Raw genomic sequence first — 13,910 nt, 5'->3', positions numbered from 1 at the left:
TTTTTTTGCGATGGAAATCCATCTCACGGTTTCGGTACAATATTTGTATTACATTATTACATTTTTAAACATGCATTCCAGTCTGTATGCTTATTTGTGTTACAGAAAACGGACATTTGTTTGTTTAATAATTTCCCATCTAGCAGAAACGTTTAAAACCATTTGACAGTTCGGCGAAAAGCGGACAACCTTGTCAGGCTCCATTGATTTCCGGACGAAACTGCTATTTCTAACTAAAACTACCATAGAAAACCATTCTGGAAAATGATCTTTTTACAGAAAACTAACGGTTGAAAGCTTTTTGTCAGGAATATTTTAGAAATCCGCACTGGGGCATTTCAAAGAACCGTGAATGAGATGTATTGGTGTGGAATTCGACGGAAACATTTGTAAGGTTCGGCTGTAGCGACAGTTGGTCATAGAATCGTGTGAGATCACACACACACGCGGACACTTCTTGAGCCTCGAAGAAATGTTGGTGCAAATGTCACTTTGCCGTACATCCTCCTCGGTCAATCTCATCGCCGCCGCCAAGCGTGAAGGTACTGCCTATTCCAGTCCGGGAGTATACTGTGGTTTCGTGTGAACTGTTCCTGATTGTGTGTGAATGTGCTGATCTGGAATCGTTTCTCCCTTCCAACGCACAGCAGCTATAGTTGTGGCTAAGCAAAGCAGCTGAAAGTGTGAACAAATTGCGTTTCCTTATCGCATTTGTACTAGCCGTGAAGAAGTTACTCTGTGTCCCCACCTTTGTCCAGGGCCAGCTGCAGAGAAGGTACCTAGTTCCGTTTGGTGCAGTGTGTTTCTGTGTGCGTTAGTGTGTTCGATTGAACTCAACGGAAAAAATGGCAGCCGTTGTTGCACTGAGTGAAAAAGTCCTGTCGGCGAAATCCATTATTTGCGATATCGAGGGAACTACCACGTCGATCTCGTTCGTAAAGGTATGTATTTTTTTCACATTTTAAATTCTTTTCTGATAAATGGGGTTCTACCTTCGCCTTTATTTCGGTGAAGCCGGTACGGTTTCTTCACCCCTCCACCGGTATAGGAGTCGGGTTGGCACCGGCAGACAGGAAATGGTAGTAATTCCAGCATTTTAAAAGTATATCCCGCTGTGTAGAATAAATTGCGTTTTATATTGTAAATTAGGCAATCCTACAACTCTCCTTTCTTTCGGCTTCGTTCGTTAGCAATGGTGGAACAATCTTTTTTTTCCATTTTCCGTTTCCATCATGCTCTTTTTCCTGCACTTCTCGGTGTCATCGATCGATGTTGGGTGGTCGCTTACTAATACCTTCACACAACACTACTGCCCCGGCGAAGTTGAACGAGAGTAAGCCTTTACTAATACAAAGCCGGCAGAATTCAAGGGAGAGAGCGAGAGAATGGGAGCGATGCAGAGAATGTGCGAACGCGTTTAAAGTTTGTAAAAAAACTGTTGCAAAAAACCGGTGGATTTGATTTGCTCTAACATGTACAAACATGTCTATTCGACCTTCTAAAAAATTCAAACTAACGGCGGCACAATTATGTCTAGCCGCCGCTCATCGTGGCGGTGTGTCATGTCTAGAATTTAACGGATAAAACACTTGAATTCGCCTTCTTGAGGAGCATCGCAGAGAGTGTGTGTGTGGGGGGAAGATGGCTGAGAACATTAGCAAACGTTGGGAGTTTGGTCCTGCTGTGAAAGAGCAACTTTAATATTGCCAGAGATCTGCGTGCCAGGAGGCTGTGGAGAGATTGACAATGCAAAAATGGAAGCAAAAATTTGCTTTTTTCTAAGCAGTTGATATGAAACTATGGTTTGCTACGATTGGTGGTTAGTGAATGTTTCCTTCCTGGAATAAATGGTTTAGTAGGGGTTTGTTCCTTTTGTATTCCGCAGAATATGTTACAAGAACAACCGTTCAAAAGGCATGTATAGCTAAGAAGAGGTAAGTTCGGAAAAACTGAAGTTATTCTTTTATGTGTTGGTTCGCCGTTTCCCGTTGGATACACGGTCGTGATATTTCCCGCAGCTGCTTCCAACCCGTGTGAGATGCAATTCGGGCAGGGATTTTTGCGCTGGTGTATGTGAAAAATTGCTAATTCGCAACTTGTCTAGTCAGCGGTCCGTCTATGATAGATACAGCGAGAGAGAGAGATGGAGAGTAAGAGAAGAAAATGTTGAAGTGCGCCCGTGTGTGTGTCGAGTGGGAAAAGTGAAGAGTGCAGTAACCGGAACTATTCGAGAATCATGCCCACTATTCGATGTTGTGTGGATCCATCGCAACATTTGCAAACTTTTGGAATCGAGAGTTGACTCAAAAGTACGCCTACCACGGACAAGTGACAGAAGAAAGCTTAAATGGAAGAATATTTGAAATATATTCGTGGCTTAGTTATGCCTTTCATCGGCTGTGTAAAATTAATTGATTAGAAAGATTTATTGGATCCAGTGGTTGTATGGTAAAGTCTAAAATGGCGTACATTTGCTGATGTTTTCTATCGTGAAAGAATGTCCGCTCTCTGCTCTTGCAGTTGCATTATGTTTTTGAATGAAAATAAATATTTTTTCTAATTTTTTCTTCCATTTTCTTTGCCATCTGATAGTATCTAAAATTTTGACATCAAAATTAATTAAAAAAAATACTTGGGATCTTGGGAAAGTATAATCTTGGAAGCAGATTAGAAAGGGGGGGTTCACATTATATTGAAACGGATTGCTATGTCTCTCTTGATGGTCTTGATTTTAAAGGGACCAACAAACCAAACCGAAGGAAAAGCTCTTGACCTCACACCACAGCATGCGCCGGGCGCGCACAATTACATACAGCGCTACACCCCCCCCCCCCACCCCCCCCCCCCCCCCCCCTCCCCTTCTGTGATATGTTTTATGTTCAACTCTTCGCATCGTTGCTTTGCACCGCCAGCGAAGAAGATGCAACACAGAACGAGCGGTACAATAATCCGGAAAACAATTGACCATGAAAAGCGAACCTGGTGAAGGAAGGAAGAAGACACGTAATCTAAAAATAGAACAAAATCCAGATCTTCCGCATTAATACTAGTTTCGTTGTGTGTCTCTCTTTCTCATTGCTTTTCGGTTCCGTTCGGTATTTTTTATTGCAGCCCAAGAACTAGTTTTCCTTCCGAGACAAATTCCTCCACATTTGGTATGGAAGGGACACAAAGGTGTGCAACGTTGTGTGTGTGTGTGTGGTTTTTCTCTGCCTTGGGTGATGTTTTGCGAAAGAAAGCCATTGCTGTAAAAAGCATAAAATGCAGAAAAGTACACAGGTAAAAGAAGAGATGCAAAGAAGCCGGCGTAGGTGGAGAACATACGAGCCCACATGGACACGGAGATTAATGGAAGAAGAAATAGCACATCTTAAGGGCCTTACGGAAACCATGCTTAGATGCAGCGCAGATACACATGCATCCCAGCGTAGGCTGTTGCTAAGAGAAACCATGGGTAAAAAGGAATGAAAACTAATTTCACAACGGCTGTGGCTGCTGCTGTTGTTACTCTTGTGCGTTGGGGTTTCGTGTATGGTGGTTGCCGGCCGGCGTTTCCTGAACCTGGTGCGGTGGATGAGTGTGCGAGTTGGTGCACAACATTTTCATCACCGGTTTTGCTGTCTGCGGTGTTGTCTATTGCACATACAGAAGTTGTACTCTTACCTGGCATGACTAGTGTGGAAAGGTACACCTTTTTTCCCTTGTCCTTCAGGGCGAGGTAGAAATTACCATTCAAATTCTGTAAATTATCGCAATCTGTGTCTGTTTGTCCACCTGGAAGAAGTTACTATCGACCAGAAGTGTACAATGAAGGATAGAGGTGCTTTAAAATCGAAATTCGATTTTGTGCATTAAATATCGCTGCTGCGACCCCATGTGTAAGGATGATGGAGATAGAACAAAGAGAAGAAGTGTAGAAATGCATATTAGTATGGCCCAGGTAACGCTTCAAGACAGAGCAAAAGGGTAATAAAACCCTTTCAACCCCTGCTTTTGTTTTCTATCCGTAGTGTGCAAAGGAAACGTTTTATGATTTAAGTGTTTGCTTGAAACTGGAGTTCGTTTTATATTGGCTACTTAATTTTCTATTTCATTACGTGTCCACTATAAGGCTGTGGAACCGGGTATTTGTTCGTTAATTGGGTTCGTTCGATTTGATTTCATGTGCTGTAAAGATTGCAATGTGTCCAGGCATCAACGCAAATATATCAGATCTTTTTTTTTTTCAACATTATTTTTAACGTAGCATTATTTTTAAACAAATAATAAATATGTTTGTTTACAAATAACTTGTCGAGACTTGTTGTGCCCTAAGGGATTCTTTTTCGTCTCTATAAATATTAGTTGTTGTTGGTAAATTAAATCGATTACTGTTTAATGGCCGAAATATGTTGGATTTTACTTCCTGCAAACCTTAAAGCACATGTAAGCTGAAAGCATATTAATAAAAACAACGGAAAATGGCAGATGATCGAAGAAAATTAGTTTAGACATCACGGTGTACTTGTATGCGCATGATATCATAACCATATATGCAATGTGTTATGTTGTTTTGTATCCTAAATAGCCGTAGACAGAGAGTTAGCACCCGGCGTCTGTTAAAATAGCGGCGATGACGACAAAGACGACGGTCAACGACTTTGTTGATGAAACTTTTTCAAGGTCAATGCTGATCCACAAACATACCCACATAGCATAGCATAGAGTTGAGGGTAAAAGGAAACAAACTTTGGCGTTGTCCTGATTAGAAGGGATATTTAGCGGAACAAATTTTGAAGTAAAAGAAAAGACAAGACAATTTTTTGCAGCGGAATATTTGAAGGATTAAAGAAGGTTTTTAAATTTCATATTAATTTTATTATGACATATTAATGTTTGAAGAATATTACTGCAATTAATATGTCAAATCGGCTTTGGCAATGCCCAAGTGATACAAAAATTAAACTTTGTTTTACTTTATTGTTTCTGTTTCAGGATACCTTGTTTCCTTATGCGTTGAAGAATGTAGAAGAATATCTTAAAAACAACTGGAACGAAGATGCCACGAAAACGGTTGTTGCCGCATTACGCGAACAAGCCGAAGAAGATAAAAAGGCGGAATTAGAAGGTGTAACGACGATTTCTGCTGGTGTAAGTAGATAATGAAATTCCATACTATTTGGCGGTGCATTTACATGTATGTTATCTTATTTTAGGAATCGGAAGATATTATTCCCGAAATAGTGAAAAATGTCGAATGGCAAATGTCGCAGGATCGCAAGACGGGCTCGCTGAAAACCTTGCAAGGATTGGTATGGGCCAAGGGTTACAAAGACGGCACAATCAAGGGACAGTAAGTGATCAGAGTTTTTATGTGAAGAAAATTCCCTTTACCTATCGTTCGATCACCACTTTCTTCAGCGTGTATGATGACGTACAGAAGGCATTCGAGCAGTGGACCGAGACCGGTCGTAAGATCTACATCTACTCGAGCGGCAGTGTCGACGCTCAGAAGCTGCTGTTTGAGCATAGCGAGAAAGGCAATCTTCTGAAGTATCTTACCGGCCATTACGATACCAAGATTGGCGCAAAGCGCGAAAAGGAAAGCTACGAATCGATTTTGAAAAACATTGAATCATCGGCAGAGGAAACATTGTTCCTAACTGATGTTTACGCCGGTAAGTAAAAGCGATAAGCAATGATCATTCATGTCGAATGTAGCCGAATGGATTGGAGTAATTTTTCTCTTATTGTTCTACTATTTTTCTATTTTCTTTTCTTAACCTTTTCGTAATGCGCGTTATTGTGAATTCTATTTATTTCGAGTAGAAGCTAAAGCGGCCAAAGATGCTGGTCTGAATGTGGTGCTTCTCGATCGTCCTGGGAATGTAAAATTGTCGGAAGAGGAACGCAAAGAATTTACCGTCATATCTACATTCTCGGATTTATCGTTTGAGGTGGAAAAGAAAGAAAATGGCGATTCTGTATCCAATGGAAAGCGTAAGATCGAGGACACGATCGAGGAAGCAACCCAGGAGAAGGATCAAGCGCAGGTATATCCAAACAAAAAATAATTTTGTTTATAGTATAAGAAATAATGCCCCCTCCTATCACCTATTTCCATCCTTTTACTAACATTCCCAACTCCTTATTTTAATTACTTATTGTAGTGTCGCGTAAGAATTTTTTGAATTGAATCGTATTTGGTATTGTGTGGTACTCTGTTATCACAAAGACTTTTTTTTAAAGGCAATACAAATCCCACCTTAACTGCATGTGATTTGTTTCAGAATCGTTTCATATTAAGAATCCCACTCCCAATTCCAGTGGGATTTATTAACATTTTAAAATAATGAACAATTATGTTCCAACTATATCAAACTATACATGAATAATCGTAGCTTAGCTACCAAATTCTCATACTTGACTGTTTACAACATGAAATATTAGTATATTATACATCTACAAAGCTATTGAACTACGAACGAATTTAACAATGGTACATATCTGTGTATTAGTTTGATTTTTAATAATTTTAAATTGGTGCTACTTATCGCTACGCTTACATCTTTAAAGTTTAAGTATGAGTTTGTTTACAGAACCTTAAATTAAGTGGTCGCAATGAAGAATTGTTCCGTATGTTTTTACGAAAGATTTTTAAACAGTTGACTAACAGAATTTTGTACCAAAAAGTAGTAGAGAATATGCAAAACGATTGTTCTTTGCCACACATTATAGTGTGAACCGTTCAGCTAATGAAAAGAAAAGAAAATAAACAAAGTCTTCCATACATGGGATTGATTTCAATATAAACAACTGATCGAATAATGTTTGTGTTCGTTTCTTAAATTGTAGTTCCTCATTCGTAAAGTTATCTGATCAAAATCTCGGATGTACTGGTTTATATCTTATGGACGATAACCGGTTGGAAATTTTTACATTTGCATGAAATTGTAAACGAAGCCACATATTTGTTGTTTTACTGAAACCATTGCCATGTATAAAATCAAGTTGCACATTTACCATTCGGTTGTTGTCAGAGAAAGAAATGCAGGGGTGTATGATGGATGGGTGTGGTGTGGTTAGCGCATGTGTGTATTGGAGGACAGCTTGCAAAAGATAGTAATAATGAATTGAATTGCTATGGAGAGGGTGCTTGTAAGAATGTTACGACAAAAACAAAGGATTTACTTAACTAGTTTACGGTAATTCGGAAGCCAATTTGCAATATTGTTATATTAGATTCGACTGTAGTAAATTAATTATGCAACGACAGAACTATTACTTACAATAGATTGATATTTTTGTTATGGTTCAAAATAGAGGTTCATACGAATTTCCTTATGTTGTAATATTCATGTTGAAACTTATACAAGTTATGTCACTTTCTAAGTTTTTAAAAAGTCTGATAAACATCTTGTATGCATTTAAATGAAAAATAAATAGATTTCTCACGTTTCGAATCTTCCGTACTAATTGAAACATTGAACAAGGACTGTTTTCAATTGTTGCCTTTGTTCCGCTGCATATGGTTGTTGTCTCCGCTAACATACACACTCATGCCATCTATCGGCGAATCGAGAAGCTTTCCGTAGCAAATATATGAACCGGGTTGAATTAAGAGCACTGAACAATTGCCATTGCAAGAACGGTGGGAAGTATTGTAATCGAACAAATTAAATAAGATTTTGTTTTCTGTTCTTTCTTCTCAGGAGCCGCCAGCAAAAGTGACCAAGGTTGAAGAAGATAAACCGAAGGAATCGACAGAAAATGGTACGACCACAGATGATAAAGGTACGGTCGATCCGTCCCCTCCGACAGAGCCCGTTGAATCCAAATCTTCCGAAAAGATGGAAGTCGATGGCGGAGAAGCTGCTAAGAATTCCGATTCAAACGACGTAGAAAAAGTTGTGGAAAAAATGGAAGAAGACACAACAGAGGAAAAAACTGAAGGAACTGAAAAAATGGATTTGGATAAAAATGTAGAATCTGTTGATGAGACTGTAAAACCGAATACTGAAAACGGTGAGAAGACTGAAGCAGTTGAGAAGGAGGCCGAGATAGAGAAGGTAGATAAAGTAGTAGAAAAAGAGGATCCGCCAGTAACAGATAACACCGCCGAATCGGTAAAGATAGCAGATGAAAAGGACGGTGAGCAAAAGGACAAAGAGGAAGTAAAAACAACAACCGAAACAGAAAAAGACCCTGAAGTGGTGAAAAAAGATGAAGCAACAAACGCCGTTGTTGATAAGGTTGAAACTACCGTAGATTCATCTACTTCCGATCCGGTGGTGGAAGAGAAGAAGGATGAAGGAAAGGAAACAAAGGAAACTCTCGAAACGGAAAAGGAACCCAAGACGGTAGAGGCCACGACCACTGATGCTTCAGCACAGCCGGACGCATCTGCAGAGAAGAAAGTGGCCGATGAAGAAGTGAAGAAACAAGACGAAACAAATGACGAAGTAAACACTGATAAAGTAGATTGCGAAAAAACGAACAATGATATAGTTACGACGACAACGGATAATGAGCAGGCATCTAAAAACTCTAGCGAAGGAGAAACCGATGAAGCAAAGGCAGCAGAAGTGAATGGAACTGTAACAGAGGCGAAACCGACCGCCAACGGTAGCAGTGCAGGAGATGAAGAGAAAAATGGCAGCGATAGTGACAAAGAAAATGACACTTCGCTCAACAATTGTGAGGCTGATGAAGCGAATGCGGAGAAAACTAATGGTACCGCCGCTACTGAAAGCACCAACGCTGAAGATGTCACCTCCACTGAAATCAAGGCCAAAAAGGTAATCGAACCTGTTACGGCTGCAGTTACTCCTGCGCCACCGATTGAGGCGGACTCATAAGTGAAAGTAGTTATCGCTTTTCTCCAAACATTGATGCGCACCGGATGCAGGCAGTCACGATGCCTATATCGTCGGTGTGGCATTTTGATGGATGTGCTGCTTACGATCGGCAAAGCATTATTCCTTTTCTTTTTTTTAAAAAAATAGCAGCAAATCCAGCAGCCGTTAGTAATAGTTGAACACTTTCGCAGACCTAGCAAAGACCTGCTGCTGCAGGAAGACGCGTACTGATTGTAACAGAGAATCTTAATCTTAACGATGCATTATCTTCACCAGAATAGTAAGTAGAGGAAGCGGTGTTTGCGTTTGCGTAGGGATAGTAAACACGCAAGCAGAATTACACACGTGTAACTATGACGAACTATTTCTTACAATTAAATCTTTTTATATAAACGTATATTTATATCATTTGATGCCACTGCAGATCGAATTAGATGGGAAGACTTGAAAACAATGTACCAACGTATTGCTAACCGCAAATTGGAAATGCAAACATTCAGTTACGAACTTGCGACCTAGGAACGAGAGAATAAGATATTTTACTGGTACAATTTGACCACATTTAGCTGCGCATATGACTTACACTGCGATCAACATTCAACCAATAACACGGCGCTACCAGTAGTGCCGTGTTCTACCAGCTCCATTCAATACAGTCGTTTGCGCAGCAATTTGTTTGTCTGTTAATATTTATTTGCGCTCTCCCCCCTCCCGATGAATGTAAAAGCAACGATGAAAACTTACAACACTGTGGGAACTACGTAATTAGAAGCAGCCACTGTTTCTTGTCGTTTTACAACAAGAGCTCTCAAAACTGTAATCTTACATAAAGATAGAATTTTCCCATCCGAATGGGGGTTTGATCGATGAAAGACTGATGAAAGAGAAGACGTGATAGGAAATTGGAAAAGATACATCCCAAAAAAAAACCGAAAACACACAGCGGCCCGGGCCAACTTCACTTCCACGGTGCAGTGAAAGCACACACACCACTTATCGTTCCGAGTGGCCGATCTGGATTGTTAATTTTTATAATATTAGTTCCTGATACATTGTGATTATTCCACGGCGTAAGCGATGTTGCAAAAAACAAAAAAACAAAAAATGAAATCCAACGTGTCTACTCCATATCTCGTGTACACACCGCACAGACACACAGACTCAAATATACATGTCGGTTTATCGTTCTGAGTAGCATTGTATACCTTTTTCCTTTCTTTTAACGGATTATTCAAAGTGACAACAAGGGTGTGTGTTTGCAAACTAAGAATCTCGCCACAGGATTAACGAATAACTGTTCGCTACTCAGAAAAATACTATTGAAAAGTAAAAGTTCCAATTTTTAATGCATTAACCTGATGTAGTTTACTTTATTCGTATTGTGTTCTGTAGGAATTATTTCGTCGTGATTTATTTGAAGGAACAAAACACCACGAGGGAAGGAAACACACACGCACAAGAGTAAAAACAGGATAAATATTCACATACCGCGTCCGTTAAAAGCATCAGTATTCAATACAAGGTACGAGAAGCACAATGAAACCATATGTACGTGAAAGCGATGGACATGATATGCCGAGCGAGTGTGAGTGTTTAGTAATAATGTGACAAAAACCACAAGAGCGCGCATTTGTACGCGCACGAAAAGCTTAACACACCGACATCTATAAAAAGTACGCGAAATCCCATGTTGGGTTTTTGGAAGAGGATGTGGACGGAGTGTAAAACGCGAGCAGTAATTTGCATACGAGAGAAAACCAGCACAAAAGTTATGGAAAAATAAACTAATCGATAATATTTTAATGTTCCAGACACCACGGGAAACAGAAACAAACGATGCGTTGTTCCATGTATTATTATTGTTGTAGTTTGGTGTAGGAAGAAGGTGGAGCACAGTGTGATACGAGATACGTTCGCTTAAGCTGGTTGTAAAATGAAATTGTGTGACGCATAATGATTAAGGTGAAGGTGAATAACCTTACCGTTACGCTGCGAATGGGGCTTATTGTTATGAAGTGCATTGAAGATGGCGGTGGCGATTGATAGCATATCATTTTCAACAGTCAACAACAGGTGGACTCTTCACAATAGAAATCGTTCAATCTTTGCGAGAAAACGTCTTTTACATTTGTCAACAAAATGGCAAAAATAATTTGATATGCGTTCTATTCTACTGCGTGTCATGAGAATAATTATGACTTCAACAGCTAAATCCACTTAGGACGATCGCCTGATCGCACGAAGCTATCTCCTGATGTCCTCATTTGTAAATATTCTTAAATGTGTTTTAAATCCTTTACAAGTTCGTCTTATCGAGTCAATTGTCACTTCGTCAGCCATCATTCATGTGGATAGTCAAGCTGTAGTGCGTTAACTGTAAAAGACGGGTAAAGTAGATAATTTTAAGCTTCTTTTGAATATTCAAGCTTGCTGCAAAAACTGGGCAACACTTTTGTGTAATCCTTCGAAGAAATGGGAATTATTTTTCTTACAATATACTGAGCGATGGCTTCGCATATATTTGTCTAGTACTCCAATGGAGGCGCCTGGTTGTTCACAGTAGGAAGGAACAAATGCTCGTGCGCTGACTTGCCATTCTTCACAATTTTATTTTGTAGAGTGTAATCGTTTATATAATCATGAGTAGACTAAAAGTGGTAAAAAAACCTAATTAACAGAACCCCTTTAACTAAAATTCTCAGAAACGATCGCACAAACTCCATACTCTGCTCCATTTTCCAGCAAAATCAAGTTTCAGTATTGGCAGAAAAAAAAGTTTCCAATCATTTCCATCGCTCGTGGTATGATAGAAATAATACCACAGCTGTGTCCTAGTAGCAGAAGAAAAGAGAAAGCAAACAGCAATAATAAAATCTACTGTCCACACCAGTGGTCAAACAAGGCAGAAAAGAAACGAAATATAAAAATGTCTGTCTCTATCACGCTACGGATAGTATGCCGCATTTACTGGTGCCCGTCCTTGCTCGTTTTACATTATTTCCCCATCTACGTGGAATTGGCGCTGCTTTCGAAACAAACAAAAAATGCTTTCCGCTTTTTCCGCATTTCAAAATGCGAAGAAAAGTTTCCCTACAAAACGACTTCTGGAAATCGTGGGGTTGCAAAAATGACGCACGCAAAGCACAGAAAGAAGCTGATTCCGGGAAAATATATGGAGCACTTTGCTCCGTTTTGCCTTTGGGGGAAGCAAAACTAGTTCAAGCGATGAACTTTTTTTTACCGGACGTACCGTAGTTCGGTCGATCGTTTAGGTCTTCTGTTGTTTAGCGGGTTGCGCCTTTAGAAACCAACATGGCGCCAACTTTGGGGATGGCCTACAAAGTCACACAGAGTATGGTTAAGTTTGAAAGGATCATCGGCTAAAGACTTATTAATTAGACAGATCGTAGCCAGTGTTTCCAGGCACTGAAGTTTTTCACAATTTTATATTAAAAATCAATGCTTAGTGGCAAAGACCGTTACCGACTGAGTTCGTAACTGGAAGTAACCTAACTTGAAACGATCCTCGAAGTACATGGTGAAGAGTGAGTCTCCTGTATGCTTCGGATTCATTCCCCCAGATGCCGAGAATTGGATAAGCCAAGACTGTGGGCACAAACATCCCACGTCCACCGAATCCCAATACTTGTGAGACTTTCCTCAGCGCACCGTAAAACTGGTTTCGTCCGAAATGTGTTGTCGAGAAAGGGTCCCAACATTATGGCCCGACACACGAGAATCCGGAAGCACCGTGAGGGACACACGTGCCTGTATATACATCTGCAAGCAAAGGAGCGTAGAGCACTTTCGGCGAAGATGTTGATTCCCATCCAATCCATTCCATTCCGTCTATCTGTGTTGTGTACCGACCGAACGAGGGGAGCGAATGAAAATGGAATTCTACGCTGATTGTTTCCCGTGCTCGTCTTGGGATCCGGCTTTTGCTGGAAAACCATCTCGTCCCTTTTAGATTGTACGTGTGTCTCTATCATTCTCACGCACGCACCACCGTCTCTTTCATTTTCATTTTCGATCCAGATTTCTGTTCCTCGTACCCGGGGCGCCGCACCCTTCCAAGAGTTCTCTCCTTACACAACGGGACGATCCATTTCCGTTTCTATCCGTGTTTCGTGCCGAATTTTCTACATCTCGACACAACGGGTTTTTGGCAAAGGTTTTAGCTTGGTGGGGTTAGATTTTCTTTCCATTTCCAGTGAGAGAGCAGCGCTCCGTGCAACAGAATTATGGTCTAAGTCGCACACTTTATCCGTCTGAGTGTTTGTATCGTATTTCGTCCAAAAATTTGACATGCTTTAATACAGCAATATTTAGCAAACTTTTGGTTTTTGTTACGAATTGTTTTAAAAGAAATACAAAACGAAATTGTTTTATAATTTATTAAAAAAATTTACTGACATTTTATATATTGTTACATATTTTTAATTTCCTTTTTATGATTGAAAATGTTTCATTATTTTTAGGTTTTATCTGTAAAAAAAGTAATCTCATTATTCTTGTGCTAGTTCCTACACAGCTCCTTCCGGGGTCCTACGTAGAAACTTAGCTTAAACTGGGCTTGTAGTTTAAATCGTCCATTACCGACTACTCCACAAGATGAAGCTCTGTCGGATATCTCAGTCCAGTGTAGCAGTTTATAAAGCTAGTTTGCTCTTTAGTATTCTTCGACAGCTTTTTAGTAGAAAATTCTCTAATTGTTTAGCTGTAAATTTTCCTAATGATTACCAAGATTTTCACTTGATCCAGTATGTTTTCAGTAACAAAAATCAGTTTATTTTTTTCCGAGATTTTTTTTTGAAGAAGAACAAACATACTCTGTTACGCGCGCAGCCCATTGTAATGCCTATTACGGGTTCCAGCAAACGTAGGTAGTCTTATCCGTCGCTCTGTGCACGTTATACATTCTGCACCAAAACGATATCTCGAACGAAAACCCCGAGTGCCGACTATCCGGGGGGAAAGGGAAAAATTGCTACGAATGGGAAAGTTTTCCAGCCTCCCGTTCGGGAAAAGACAAATGAAAGTAGGAAGCGACAGAGAGAGAGAGAGAGAGAA

General features: G+C 40.0%; 1 protein-coding gene across 1 annotated transcript; it reads left to right on the top strand.

Moving 5' to 3' along the window:
- Positions 1–494: 494 nt before the first annotated feature.
- Positions 495–10,671, top strand: LOC125764623 (enolase-phosphatase E1). Its single transcript, XM_049429041.1, has 6 exons — positions 495–941; positions 4,975–5,130; positions 5,196–5,332; positions 5,401–5,657; positions 5,809–6,032; positions 7,692–10,671. Exons 1-6 carry the CDS (start codon positions 846–848, stop codon positions 8,835–8,837), a joined length of 2,016 nt encoding a protein of 671 aa, XP_049284998.1. The 5' UTR covers positions 495–845; the 3' UTR covers positions 8,838–10,671.
- Positions 10,672–13,910: the final 3,239 nt, after the last annotated feature.

Source organism: Anopheles funestus, chromosome 2RL, assembly GCF_943734845.2.
Source record: "Anopheles funestus chromosome 2RL, idAnoFuneDA-416_04, whole genome shotgun sequence".
NCBI lineage: Eukaryota > Metazoa > Arthropoda > Insecta > Diptera > Culicidae > Anopheles > Anopheles funestus.
The sequence above is the reverse complement of the archived record's forward strand: the minus strand, read 5'-3'. Positions and strand labels throughout refer to the sequence as shown.